General features: G+C 38.7%; 3 protein-coding genes across 7 annotated transcripts in view; all 3 read right to left on the bottom strand.

Moving 5' to 3' along the window:
• LOC115626604 (transcription factor HNF-4 homolog) overlaps positions 1 to 10,259 on the bottom strand; it is a 35,563-nt gene extending 25,304 nt beyond the window's left edge. Inside the window, exons 1-2 of the mRNA XM_030521996.1 lie at positions 9,106 to 10,259; positions 4,273 to 4,420 (exon numbers count right to left, since the gene is read on the bottom strand). Coding sequence (XP_030377856.1) covers positions 4,273 to 4,366 — 94 coding nt within the window. The 5' untranslated portion in view covers positions 4,367 to 4,420; positions 9,106 to 10,259. The remainder of the gene's footprint in view (positions 1 to 4,272; positions 4,421 to 9,105) is intronic.
• On the bottom strand, positions 6,332 to 8,048 carry LOC115626605 (catalase). Its single transcript, XM_030521997.1, has one exon. It carries the CDS (start codon positions 7,953 to 7,955, stop codon positions 6,435 to 6,437), a length of 1,521 nt encoding a protein of 506 aa, XP_030377857.1. The 5' UTR covers positions 7,956 to 8,048; the 3' UTR covers positions 6,332 to 6,434.
• A 1,359-nt stretch (positions 10,260 to 11,618) lies between the features above and the next one.
• LOC115626365 overlaps positions 11,619 to 14,919 on the bottom strand; it is a 31,537-nt gene continuing 28,236 nt past the window's right edge. For all 5 annotated transcript variants that reach the window (XM_030521717.1, XM_030521719.1, XM_030521716.1 and 2 more), the window contains 5 exons: positions 14,662 to 14,876; positions 14,442 to 14,600; positions 13,654 to 14,021; positions 12,077 to 13,047; positions 11,619 to 11,935 (listed from right to left, as the gene is read on the bottom strand). In XM_030521717.1, the coding sequence (XP_030377577.1) occupies positions 11,780 to 11,935; positions 12,077 to 13,047; positions 13,654 to 14,021; positions 14,442 to 14,600; positions 14,662 to 14,876 (1,869 nt within the window). In that variant the 3' untranslated portion in view covers positions 11,619 to 11,779. The remainder of the gene's footprint in view (positions 11,936 to 12,076; positions 13,048 to 13,653; positions 14,022 to 14,441; positions 14,601 to 14,661; positions 14,877 to 14,919) is intronic.

The following is a 14,919-nucleotide window of genomic DNA, read 5'->3' as shown; positions in this document are numbered from 1 at the left end:
TTTTTTTTTAATGCACTTCGTTAAGTGAATTTTGTGCGAAAATTATTATTTTATTTGCATACTTTCTGTTGTTGTTGTTGTTGTTGTCGCTTTGCATATGTGTTGTATGTAGGCCCATGTGATTTGCATGTGTTGTTCGTCATCAGCGTCATGATCATTATTATTGTGTGACTGACTAACTGACTGACTGGGTGGCTGGCTGGGCAGCTGTTGTTCATGATAACGAAGATAATGACGATAATGATGATGATGTTCATAATGGTTTGACTGCAATTTACTATTTACACTTCATTTAGCGGCGACAACTTTAAGTGAAATGTGTCCACACTATGGAGTGGTTTCCACGTACATGTGAGAGTATCTGTGAGATACATTGTGTTTGGCTCAAAGCTATGAGAAAACCAAAGCTCCTTTGTATGTAGGCAGGCATGGTATGCAATTGAAGAAGATGGCTAAATTGAAAAATTAGCTCAAGTGTAAGTGTAGGGGAGTGCTGTCTGGCTGAGCATAACCCGTAAGTGTATAGGAAGTCGCTCAAAGAACTTGGCCAAGTGGGCACTCAACGGCGAAAACCGCTGAGCAAGTGCGATAGGAAAGCAAAGCGTATAGTAAAACGCTCTAGACCGATTAGTCCTATAAAGTTCTGCTCCACTTAAAGGGGTTTTACTATCTATACACAAATTGTAGTCATTAAGTAAATAAATTACTTTGTAAATATGGACAATGCAAGCTTTTAATGCAATTTGTTGAGAACTAGTATTGTTCTACTAAAACAATTGAAAAGCGTACAGAAATTGTAAAAGTCGAGTAAGTCCGACTGTGAAATACAGAGTAGGAAGACGGAATTCTATTAAGAGCAGTATAGAAAGTAGCGAATTGACATTAAAATGAGTGGAAGAGCGAGTTGATTTCAAAAATAAAATAGCTTAATAGCGCTTAAGATACTCTGATAACCCCTAAGGTTCGGTTTGGGTATATGCGTGCATAGAAGAAGAAAAATCATTCATCACTGCTAAACATGGAAAAATTAGAGCATCCAGTGCTTAAGTCTTAAGGCTGTAGGCTATTCTGAACGTATCTAGTATATATTCAGCAAAGCTAGACAAGCTTCGCATTATGGTTGATGGCCAGAAAATCGAAGTCGCTCATTTCCACGGTTTCTAGATTTAGGTTTTAGTGCAGCATTCAGTGATAAGCCGTAAGGGTTTATTTTGGAGCGTCTGGACCTGTCTGTAATCCGAAGGGGCAGTCAATCCCTAATTTTGGAGACCGTGGAACCCCCATCAGCCATTATGTCTAAAGTTGCTTTTAACTTTTTATACCCAACCGTACATTATTCTGTATACGTAATTTTGGTTTCTTTTCATAATAGAAGACCGTAGTATTCTGGCCGATTGCCCGCTTCATCAATAAAAATAAAAATGAATAGGTATTAATTCTATTAGCTATTAATTCTAATTAGCGTATTTAAGTTGCTAAGAAATATGAAATTAATATTAAATATATTTAGCTATAGATTTTAAAATAATGAAAAAAACAAACATTACGAAATTAATATTTCAGATCATACAAAATTGCACAAAAAGAAAATTATAAACCATATTTATTTAAAGAACTTTCCTTAAATTATTAAATTAAATATTTAATGTAGTTTAACATTGATAATTAACTCTCACGTATTTTATATGGATATTCCCAATTAAGTGCATATTTTCTACGCATTTTAGTTGAGGACTTCAATAGCTTGCAAGTTCTTCGTTATTGTTCAAGAAATGCTTGCAAGAATATGAGTCTTTCAAAATAAATACTATATTTACTTATATGTACATATATGTGTAAAGCATATGGCAACAAATAACTGAGCTAACAATATACCCTTATCGGCTGTGTCTGTTTTGCAATGTTGGCCACCAATGTTGGGTTATGAGAACCCTTCAAAGACCTCCAACAAGTTACTACAACACTTGCTAGTTTATTTCAAAAATATGACGCAAGACTGCTTCAATTATCTTTATGGAAATTAATGAATGTCTAAGGCGGATATCGTAAAAAAAAGAGCAGCACTCTTTTATACTTTTTGTATATAAATAGCCACAATTGTTAATAGGCTATCTAGATAGTCCACAATTTTTTAATTATAAAGAGGGGCGTATGTACAGCAACCCAGAAACCCCAATGAAAACATAGACATAGACAGACAATGAGCTCAAGAGCTGAGATTTTCCATATTTAAACAACAACAACAACAACAAGAACAAGAAAACAAAACCAAATAAATACAAAAAGCGCAAATCAATTGAGTTCGCGTCTGGGCGATAACCTCCATATCATATCAGTGCGCGAACTGTCTAGGAATTGTCCATCTGTCCATTTGTCCATCTGTCCATCAGGCAGTCAGTCAGTCAGTCAGTCAGTCAGTCACTCAAACGTTGTCTATATGGTGAATATATAAGTATAAGTATAAGTATAAGTAGTGCTATGTATGTGTGATCCACTGCAGGTCGTGCCGTTTAGCCGGTCAGTCAGTTGCCTGAACTATATGGCTTGCTTTTTTATTTATTTGTGTTTTTTATATTTTGTTGTTGTTGTTGTTGTTGCTGCTGCTTTTTGCATAATGCGCAACGACGTTGAGTGCGCAAAGCTTTTCAATTTTTTCTGCCGTTTTTATTTAGCTAAGGAGCCGAGCCGAGCTGAGCTGTCGCTAGCTTAGCTGGCAAATCAAATTAAGTACGAGTACGCTTCAGCTAAAAATCGCTTTCGTCATGTCATAAGCTAAGGTGACACTAGAGAACCACTGCCCCCCACCTGCCCAGCCCAGCCCAGTCCAGTCCAGCCCAGCCCAGCCTACCAACCAGCCTGTCTGCCAGGCAGCAAGATCGTCAACATGCCCATCTATAAATATTCAACAATTAAAAGCCCGCCAGCCGGCGCACGGCCCGACTCGACACTTCAGTTTGCTTGCTTTGCTCAGTTTTCTTGTTTTTTCTTTATTTTTTGTGTTTTTTTTTCGTTTTCATTTTAGCAACACATATTTGCTATTGCGCATATTTAACCCTTCGGGGTTAAGTTAAACATTACGTTTACGTTTTAAGTATTTCATTTAATTTTGCGCGATTTTGCTTCATTTTCAAGTTATTTTCGCGACTTTTCTAGCAGCTCTCTTGGCAGGTCCTTGACTATTCCCTATTATATAACCAATATACTATAGAGAGTGGTGAGCTGGGCAGTAGGAGAGTGGGGGTGGGGCTACAATAAAAATGGCTAATCGAATATATTTAATCTGCCATGTCAAACAACAAGTTTTTGCTTAATCAATAAAAACAAATTATAAACATTTATAATGATCGTACGGTTATCAAGTCATATTCGAAAGGTGGTTTATCAAGCGAAGCTAATAATTTTCACAACATCTACGAGTACACCTGACATTGAAATGTGGCATTATTCGAATGATTTGAATTTGGTTGAGAATTTTCAGGCACGTGGCACGTGTTAGGCATCGCTTTGGCGAGTGCCACTCGCCAATAATAGCCAAATGATCTTTGACTCTAACTATACTATATAGTATTGTACTTGTATAGTATAGTATAGTATAGTATAGTATAGTATAGTTTATGATAATAGTCGTATAATTTCCGAATGATTTGAGCTTTTGGGGCACATAAATCGTAGCTGAATGACAAAGTGGGGCACAATTCGATGGCGTATCTAATAAAATGAATCTTACGATAAAACACTTTAGGACACCATTAAAGGAAAGAGCCAATTAATGAAAAGCACACATAATAAAAATCGGAATTAACCAATTTCCAGAACATACACTTTCAGAAAATGCTCTTAAACGAGCAACAATTATTCTCACTGATTAGTTTAAAAACAGAATTTCACATAGTCAGAACATTTTCGAAAAAGCGACACTTGGCTTAAAAATCAGAGCTACAAATAACAATTAACCCATTCCCACAGGGGTGCATCAAAAAAAAAACTTGACCTTCCTTAGGTTTAGAGGATTCTGAATTTGAAGTTTTGTTATTATAAGTCTATTACTTTTTGAGATGCTTGCGTTCATACAGACGGACATGGCTATTCCAACTCGCTTGTTTTTTTTTTGTGCTATTTTTAATAAATTGTTGTTTTTATTCCGTTAAATTTTAAATACAAATGCCTGCCGACAATTTGTTCAATAAGTTTAAAATTCAACAACTGTAGCTATTTTCAAAAAATTGGAATTGTTTGTTTAAATTGGAAGGAAGAAATTTATAATAGGCTCACCTGACTCGTGTAGTTCCTGCTCCATTTTCTCCACTTTATTGATTTTCATTAGCTGCTGCCCATGGGTTACAGTCAAATCTTGTGGATGCTTCATTATAGGCACTCACATGAGCTCAATTACACGATCATACCTTTGCGGTAAGTTTAGCTGAAAATAATCAATAAGCAATACGATCTGATAAGTTTTAAAAACTTTGCAAATGGCAACAGTTCATAATCAAAACAACTATCTATTACAATTTTAATGACTACGATTAAGTGTGGGATTGATAAGCAGTCCATTTATATAATAAGTAGTTGACAGTCGACTTGTTTGTGAAATGATTGTTGAATTGCCGACCATTACCACCATTTAGGCGAGTATTGCAGAAGAGAGCCCCCTGGGTGCAGGAAGCCCATGGTTTATGGGGTGTTTAAGGAGTTTATGTGCCGCACACCTGCACTGCATGCCATACTATAAGTATGTGTTTGGCTATATGCAGGAATATTGCTCTACACTTTTAGATAAACAAACAAATTTTATGAGCCACTCGTAAACCAAAACAACAATATGATATGCCTGCAGCGTAGGCAATCGTGTAAAGAGGCTCCGAAATAATATTTTTGGCTGCTTTATTGACTGCCCAGGTCAGATAAAAGCTGTACTACACACGAGTATAGTATGTACATTATATGGCCACCCAGCATGATAAGCCCAACAAAAACGCAGAGCGGCAAAACTTGTTTTTTCTATTCTCAGCGTTGTAGTTGAAAAAAAGAAAAAGAAAAATTTGCAGCCAGCTGATAATGTTAGAACAGAAATTGTGATTATTATCAAACGTTTATTATTTCTTTGCCATTTCGGCCCTGTAGTTGTTGCTGCTTTCGCTGAAGTGCCATAACAGCCGATAAGCCCCATGGGCCTCCACTGGCCGGTCCCCTTATCAAGCTCCGAACGACTGACGCAGACCCCACCGATTGCCTTGGAGCACCTTTGAACGCTCGTGACTGTCGCGAGCGACGCCAATCGGAACGTGTCGAAGTTATGGGGATTTTATGTGCAACGAAAGTGAAAGTTTCGGAGGGGTCAGGAAGGTGATCTGATGTTGAAGAGAAATGGGAACGCTTCAACCATTATTACACACAGAATATATGCCAAGAAGTAAAACAGATAGGACCCACAAAGGGACTTAGGTCCTACATTCAGTGTGAGTGAGGAAAAACTCTAGTTCCTGGATAATGCTTTAATGTTGAAAATGAAATTATATCTATAATTAGAGTATTATATAGTATTTTTGTCAATTGAAGAAACTCTTAAGAAGCCACACAGCCAATTACCGAATTGTTTCTTATAAATATCATCCATATTATTGCCAAAGCCCCTTCAAGAAAGAGAGAAAGAAAGTCTAATTCTCTGTACATGATAGTTAAGAAGAGCATATGGTACAAGGAAGTATTCATATTTGTCACGTCATTAAGTTCATCAAAGATATCTGACTTAGCAAGAGGTGGCAGAGTTCTATTCCTCAGGTTGGAAAAACAGACATACTTATTATACTTGTAATTGGTCGCAGTGTCAAATCAACTGCTTAAAACTTCGTGAATTGTTTTAGTTTTCATTCCCAATACGAGTTCACTGTTATTTAGATTATTTCTTCGATAACAAGCTAAAACTTTGCATTTTTATATAGTCAGAAAATACACTTAATATTATGCACAAAAATCTTTCCCTTTTCCAACACAACTCTTATATTATTTATCTCTTTCAGATCAGTCTTTAGGAATTATTAAGCCTCTAATTAATAAGCCTCTACTCGTATATTATATCCACATATTTATCGATATAAACTACACTTTAGTTTAGAAAATATAAATTTAAGTAAAGTCTAAGACTTTAATAATCGATTACTTCTGATGGACTAATTTATTGCCAAATTTTTCATACTTCAAAAACCTCTCTAATTTCAACTCAGAACTGACAACTTTTCAGATCGAATACGTTTTCAAAAACTAAATATCCAACTTCAATATAATTTCATGAAATTATATTTTATCTATCAATTAAGGCAAGCAAAGGGACTATTATTCTATCACGTGTATGGTATTTATTTGAGAACCAGCTCCCAAAAACTACACAAACAATGCCGCTGCAATTGCAGTGCTCTACAAGAAATTAAACTGAATTAGAATTTGGATATTCTGGCCGTGTTCAAGGCCTCGGTCATCAGGCGTCCAAAGTCGGCGTGGACCATGGTGAACAGCTTTACGGCCCGCTCCTGCAGGAATTGGCTCGCTTCGCACAAATGCTCGGACATATTGCGTATCAAGCGCTTGCGCCCACAATTGTCCAGTGTATAGGTCCAGAAATCGGTGACCTGACTGAAATTATCCTCGGTATCGCCGCTGCCATAGCGATAGACATCGCCGGTGATGGGACAGCAGGTTTGCAAGGCCAGTGCACGCGAACTCTCCTTCGGCCCACAGAAGGAGTTGGGCCAATAATTAGGGGCTCCGTTTTGATTATCGTTGACCGTCATGTGACCATCGCGCTGGAAATTCTTCACATGCACTCGATAAGGGCAGTTCACGGGTATTTGCATGTAATTGGTGCCCAGACGATAGCGCTGGGCGTCTCCATAGGCAAAGAGACGACCCTGAAGCATTTTGTCCGGCGACGCTTCAATGCCGGGTATCATGTGGGCGGGACTGAAGGCTAGTTGCTCGACCTCGGTAAAGTAGTTGGTGGGATTGCGATCGAGCACGAGTTTTCCCACCGGAAGCAACGGATAGTCCTTTTGTGGCCAAACTTTGGTCACATCGAACGGATTGAATCGACACTTCTTGGCCTCCTCGCCCAGCATAACCTGTATGTACATGCTCCAGCTGGGATAGTTGCCTTTCTTGATGGCGTTGTATAGATCGCGGATGGCATAATCGGGATCGTGGGCAACCAGCTCATCGCAGCGTCGTGTGTCCAAGTTCTTGATGCCCTGATCGGTCTTGAAGTGGAACTTCACGTAAAACGCCTCGCCAGTTGCATTCACCATGCGATAGGTATGCGCTCCATAGCCATGCATGTGGCGATAGCCATCTGGGGTGCCACGATCACTGAAATACATCAGTAGGGCGTGCAAAGTTTCGGGCCGCAGCGTCATAAAGTCCCAAAACATGTCGGCATCACGTAAATGGGTCTGAGGATTTCGCTTCTGTGCATGCACCAGACTGGGAAAGAGCGACGGATCACGCACATATGAGACGGGCATGTTGGCGCCCACTATATCCCAGATGCCATCCTCAGTATAGAACTTGACTGCAAAGCCACGCTGTTCACGGACCGTATCCGCCGATCCATTCTCCCCACAGGCCACAGAGAAGCGCATCGCAACGGCCGTACGCTTCCTGATGCGATCGAAAAGTGTGGCCGCACAGAACTTCGTAATGTCGTGGGTACACTCGAAATACCCAAAAGCCCCAGCACCCTTGGCATAGGCCACACGTTCGGGTATACGCTCCGAATCGAAATGAGCCATTTCGTCTAGAAATATGAAATCCTGAAGCAAGGCCGGACCCCGTGGTCCCACCGTTTGTATGGCATCCTTAACGCCCACAGGCACACCCGTCGAGGCTGTGCATTCCTTTTGCACCTCGGCATCATTGGTCTTGTAATCAATCAATTGGTTGGAAGCTGGATCACGCGTACACATTTTGAATTTGGATTTGTTGAAAGGCGAGCGGAACTTTGAAAAACTACCGGAATTCTTAACTGTTGAATTTTTCCAATGGAATTGAATTGAATTTTTTACTTATAAATATTTTCAACTGAACGATCTAGTGTTTGAAGTTAAAGCAAATGACAAGGCTGATGAGCAATTTTTAGCAAACATTAACACATGCATTTATTGATAATTCAACACAGCTTTCGGAATTATTTAACCTGACCCCTACAGGCGCCTAAGCTTTAGGATTATGCAACCACAGACCGTGTGCGACAAAAGCCATCAATCTATTCACACTATCAACGCCTGCTTCGCCATTCAATGACAATATAAATACATACATACATATGTATATAGTATGAGCAAGTATGTTTAAAGATTTGTTCGATGTAATACGCTTTAGTCTAAGGTTTGTAATAGATCCTAATGGGTGCCTTCAGCGCAAATAATGCGGAAATAATAATTTACTAAGATTAAACAATTTAAAAATATTTTAAAAACTGATACGACTACTGGTACGAAAAGTTTCCCTTTAAATTAATTACTTGATTTGTCCATAGCTTTCAATTTTTAATATTAAATGTTATTTTTCCTTAGCGGTAAATAAATACCAACATTTTCTAAAACATTTCGTAGCAGGTTTATTTATTATTTACTCGACTATCAATATTTATATTATTTTCTGAATGCCGATCTATTGATTCATTCCCTAAACAATTGTTGAATTGACTTCCTTCAATTGAATAATGGGCTATGATGGGCTTATTACGATTTCAAGATATTTCATATTTATTTATTCTGTAATTTATATACAGAAATAAGAAAATAAAATGTATCTTTAAAATTAAATGGAATAACTGAACTGAACGGCTGATCGTACCGAATAAATAATGTCGTTGACAGAATCAGCTCAAAATAGTTTCTAAGCGTATTTAATCATCGCAGCCACGAAGATAACGTGTTTGCTAGTTTATTACTATAGTATATAGTATGTTTTTATATATAAATATATGTATGTGTGTAGATCAGCTTCTAAAGCTACGAAAGCTGACTTGAGAGGTTTAATAAATCGACAAACAAAAAGGTTAGAACAATATGTTTATTTATAAATATATGTATAAGTAGTGTGGAAACTTACAAAAAAGCTTTGCAGCAGACAATGCCTTTGTTATTGTTGTTGCTGCTGTAACAGTTGGAACTTTTTTTTATCAGTGTCTACTTGTTGTTCCTGCCGCTATTATCGCTACTGGTGTTGGTGTTGCTGTTGTTTTTGTTGTTGCTGAATCGCACTGACCGCATGAATGAAAGCGAAGTAGACCGACCAGACGAAACGCCACACACTTGTTGATTTCTTTATATGTATGTACGTGTATGCGTGTATGTATAGTTATATTTGACTTTTCCTCTCGTTATAATTAAACCCGCTGACGCTTATTTGGCACTGAAATTGTATTTTACACGCTTGTACACTGCTACATTTTATTGTTATTATTTCCCTCTCTTATTTTGGTCTTGTCTGTTTTATTATGTTTGCTTTTGATGTTGCTTTATATTGCACTGTTTCTTTAAGCGGCTTACGTATGGCTTGCTGCTGTTGTTATTGTTATTATTATTGTTGTTGTTGCTGCACAGTTATTGTTGTTGTGTGCATTTTGCGCTTTTGTTCTTCTTCGCGAGACAGACAACTTTTAATTAAAATACAAAACTGATTTTGGTTCAGTTAACGTTCATTTATTTTAATTAAACAGAATAAAGTTTTTTATTCTGTTTATTTGCTATTTTGTATTTCTTGCCGTTGTCTTCACGAGCACGTCACTTGAACTCAACTACGGCTTCTGTCGCCGTCGCAGCCGCAGCTGAAAAATGCAAGAGAGCCGCCGACACTTTGGCTCTCTGCTCACTTATCACTGCCTTGCACTCTCTCTGGTGCTCTGCCGCGGTCGCTCTCAATCTGGCTCACCTACACAAATGTGCGATGTTACGTAGTTGTTTTTGCAAAAATCAAACAATTTTCCAAGTTTTCTGTCCAATAGGAAATTCATTAATGCCATCGATTGAACAAATTTGTTATTTTTTCTTTATTAGCCACAATTAACACTTTGTCATGCATTCACTTCAACTTTTGCTCATTCACACGATGGGGGGGAGTGGGGCGCTAGTCTAGTCGAAGAATGTGCGGGACTAGAAAACTAAAACACAGTTGATTGAACCCGCCGTCGCACTCACTCACTCACACGCATACACACACACACATACTTGGCCCCGACACAGCCAACTAGACAACTATATAGACTGGGCTAGCAAACCGTACGTACCACAGACGTTTGGCGACTGAAAATCAAAGCGGCGCACAGCCCACACTGCCCCCAAATAGAAGAAGGAGACAAAAGAATGTTCTAAAAACCAATACCTACAAGTTGTATGCAACAAACTTGTGCGGTACAAATATTAGGTTTACAATTAATTCTTACATTGGCAAAAATCTTTAAAAATCGCATTAAATAGCAACAAAGCGAAACTGACAACAGTATAATCGCGCGGAGAGTGAGAGTGCTGGTGCTCACTGAGTGTTTGTGTGTGCGTGCGCGCCACTTGTCACGTCACATTGCGCTCTGGTGGGCGGCTGATCGAGGCAGTGCTGCCAGCTTGTTGGAATGGGAGCTCTCTATTTTCCCCTGACAGGCAGCGCAAGCTAAATTTGGATACGTATAGCAAAATGGCAGCGCTGCAGCTGAAGTGTTGGTAAGCAACTGATGCCCCCCAACGTATGTTTGTATGCTATAACAGCCAGCTTTTGTACTTGTATGTGGCCAATACACCGTGGAATAGAAGCTATAATTTTTGAATAAAAGAACAATTTTCTGAATGCAGAATTGCTGAAAATATATTTGATGCGTGATATGAAAAGATGAGATAAAAAAAGCGCACTGGTGAGTCGAAATTGTAATAGTCCATTTAAAATCTTTCAACATTTTCAACAACATTTTTGTTGACAACAAAATTCAATTAAGCGGGTAGTGATTTTTATTTGGGAAACCGTTTCATCGATTCTTGCAACTTGTATAGCGATATGGGATACCAAAACTATTAAAACGAAATGTTTGTAAGCAAACTATTAAATTTTTCGAGCTTTCAAAAACATTGGATTTATTCAGAGCTCCGATTTTTCGAAGCTTTGAGAAATTCAATTATTTTGTTTGTTAGAAAATCTTGTTTATTGAGATATTTTGCAACCAAAACTGGTACTGTGGGCCACTATGTGTATATAATATGCGTATAATTCTATGTAATAAAATATTTATATGTTTGGCAGCAATTGATGACTGCATAAATATTTAACTAAACGTTAATATAGCTACAATTTTATGCATATTTACGCATGTGTCTCTGTGGATATATTTACATTGAATTTAACACATGCACTAATATGTTAAATAAATAATAAGTTAGCATAAGTTGTAATGCTCGATTTGAAATGCGCTTTCTGGGCGACGACAATTTTATAAAATTTTATACACTTACAAATTATGGGGGGCATACAAATTACGTATAAGCTTTAGGGGGACGCATAGCATATAGCAGGTAGAAGAGACAATAGCTTTAAGTATAATTTAATGGATACATTTTAGATAGCATAGATTAGTAAATAGATTGACTTTAGACTAAATTATAATTTAATTAAACACTTTTAGGTAATTTGTTTTTATGGTCCAGAGTTTAGAAAATATAAACATAAATTTCACTAAATAAAACAATTACATAGTATTAGCTTAAATTGTCACGTGCTGGAACTGAAAGCAGGTACGAATAATTTAGCAACGATCGCGATTGTTAATGGCCTGCACTTTGGCAACAGTGCAGTCGAGGGCCGCCTGTATATCATTGAAGACGGGCACACCCTGACGCTTGGCCAAGTCGATGAGATAGGAGCGACCACGATTGTAGTCCTTGATGGCAGCCGGAGTGAGCTGTGGACGGAAAAAACAGAGTTTAGATCACGATAACAAAGCATTTTCCTTTTCCCCTTTTTCCACAATTCAACCCATATTGTATATTGAAACTTAAACAATTGATATTTGAATTGAAATGTTTAAGACTGCGTAACCTACCTTTTCCCCATTCAAGACACAATCGTCCGGCAGCATTTGGACGGCCAAGACGACATTGTACATTAGGCCTATGCAGTGAGCCGCCAACGTCATGGGCGCCAACGATCGGGTCTCATTGGTGATGACGAAGAGCAGTACGCGACTGGAGTCGAGCAAGGCTGGATTATATAGACTCTGACGCACAGCAACCGATGGCAGTGACCAGCTGAGCGAATCCTCAGTGACCGTCAGCTCCTCCTCCTCCTCCAGCTGCAGTTGATTGCCCCGACACTTGCGACGCGTGCGCGTATAGGAACGTTGCTGCTGTTGCTCCTGCAAATTGTCCGAGTTGGACGACTCTTGCGCCTGTGTCTGGGCCTGGGTGTAGGCCTGCTGTATGCTCTCGTGGAGTGCGGGTATATGGAAGGAGATGCCCTTGGCTTGCAAAAACGGACCGGCGAACTTTTGGCGCCACTTGGTGCGCATAACACAGCTGCCACCCAAGTAGACATCGCGCATGTCCCAGCCATTGCTGATGCAGGAAAGAATATCGCCGGCACTAGCTATCGAACTGCTGCTGGAGAAGACCGAATCATTGCTGTCGCTTTCCTCCTCCTCGCCAATATTGGCTGTCGAGGTCCCTATCCCTGTTCCAGTAGCTGTCGCAGCTGAGCCACTTCCTGCCACATTTGTTTCTATAGTCTTCGTCGTGATTATTTCGGTTGTCTCTATCGATTCGACATTTAACAATATTTGTGGCTGTTGCTTTTTACTTAGCGCCGTTGAATTGGTGGCCAAGCGTTTGTTCAGCGGCTCCAATTGTGGCTGTGGCGAAGAGGTGCCACTATCCCGACTGCGACTCAGCTGCTCCAAGATATTTTGACGTTCCAGATCGTGTCCGATGCCGCTGCTGCTGTTGGATGGCACGCTTGCATTGCTCGAAGTTCGCGAAATGTTTTTACTGGCCGAGTAGTAGATGTCCACATCGGGAGCTGAAAATAGACAAGTATTACATTATATTGGTACTAAAGGTTTGAAAAATACAATAATATTTTATTCATTTAAAATCTTTTAAAGAATCTTCAACTCTAGGATAAAAGCTGTTTTCAAATAATTAGAAATATCTTCGCTAAAACTAATATTCGAATCGCCAAATACATATCAAAGAAGTGATCATGGTTTATACATTCGTCTGTGTTGAATAACAAAGTCCGAAAAGAAATTAGAAACATTTTGTTGTGGGACTACTTTCGTGAAACGTTTTTAGAGCCCTTTTTCCCCCTTTGGAGTTCGAATTGTCTTCAACGACTTCTTGGAAAACTTGTGTTTTCTGCAGAAAAACGCCATAAATTAATACATTGTTCTTTGATAGACGCTTTTTAGGAACGTATCTACAAATGTATTAATATTTTCAACCTCTCAAGATCAAGAATTTCTTCCTCTAAAATCGTCAAAAATTTGTAGGATTTTACCAATTATTCAACCAATTTTTAATTACAACAGAAGAATCTGTAATTAATTCATTTCTGGATTGTTCTTGGTGATAATAAATCAACTTGTCATTAGTGAATCATTCAGTTGTCAATTGGTGTACTCACCATTTGTAAAATAAACCTGCGGCGGTGGCACATTCGTTCCCTTGATGGGCGATATGCATCCACTCTCGTGTATTTCCTGTTGCAGAACGGATAAATAGGCCGAGATGACACAGAATAGATCGAAATCGATGAGCTCATGATTTGGCAATGTGGGCGCGGGCTCGCATACTGGCTGTTCCTCGCCTGCCTTTGTACTGTGCGTTTGTAGCAGTTTTAATGATTCGCGTTGGTTGATTATTATCTTAGTTAGATTATCTATATTAACTAAACTCTGAGCATAGCCTAAGAATAAGAGAGCTTGTTTACACTGTTCCACAGTGAGTAGTTCGCTTTGGGGATTAACGCGATCGAAAGCGCCGCGTACGGTACTGCAAAGAAGGAAAAGTTATGGAATTAGATAAGTATAATAAATAAAAAATAAATAATATATAAATAAAAATAAATAGATAAAAACAAAGAATTTAGCCACATGGTGAGCGGAAAAGTCTTCCAAAAGATATATATTCAACAGTAGTATCAATTTTTAGAGAGTTCCCATTATTTTGATTTTGTTTTTATGCTACAATATCCATATATAAGAGTAGATTCCTTATTTTCATTCACATGTTTATAACAAAGAAAAAGTCGTGCCGTCTAATAATATAAATAATTTCTATTAGCTCTTAAATGGTTTAATATTTGTAATAGTAGATCTAAGCAGAAATGGGCTGATGTAGTAAGCATTTTCTATTCTCAGTCGGACGAAGAATTATACTCTATTTGAGTGAAAATTATGTTTAGTTACTTACTTTAATATAGAAGATATTTTGGACGGTGGATCCCTAATGCCAGATAGTATTTCCTTGGTGCGCTGCAAACCAGATGGTATATTGTCCAATACTGGCAGGCCGCGACGGGAGACCAGCTCCTTAAGTATCAACTGATTTCGATTTAAATCGAGGTATTCTCTGAACAAAAGAAACAAAAGTCAATATGCATTGATCGATCTTGGAAATCTGTGCGACTTACTGCTGCGACAGAGGCTCATTCAGTATCTTCTGATTGGGTTTATACGGATGTAAGACCAACACGAGCTGCTTGCAGTTTTGACCCGCTATATGTGCCGCCTCGATGGCACCAGCAGATGCGCGAGTTTCCGAATCCATAACAAAGAATAGTACACGGGCCTTCTCCTTGGCACGATGCTCGAGTTCAATGAGATCGGGCGTCCAATCGGATACTTGCTGTAAAGTCAGTTGCAGGAATATTAGTTTAAGTTTTCGAAAT

Source organism: Scaptodrosophila lebanonensis, unplaced genomic scaffold, assembly GCF_003285725.1.
Source record: "Scaptodrosophila lebanonensis strain 11010-0011.00,11010-0021.00 unplaced genomic scaffold, SlebRS2 tig00000085-arrow-pilon, whole genome shotgun sequence".
Classification (NCBI taxonomy): Eukaryota; Metazoa; Arthropoda; class Insecta; order Diptera; family Drosophilidae; genus Scaptodrosophila; species Scaptodrosophila lebanonensis.
Note: the sequence above shows the minus strand (reverse complement) of the source record. Positions and strands in the feature narration are given on the sequence as shown.

Bases quoted from the DNA above. Each gene is read 5' to 3' on its own strand.
- LOC115626605 (XM_030521997.1), bottom strand. From the start codon at position 7,955: ATGTGTACGCGTGATCCAGCTTCCAACCAATTGATTGATTACAAGACC.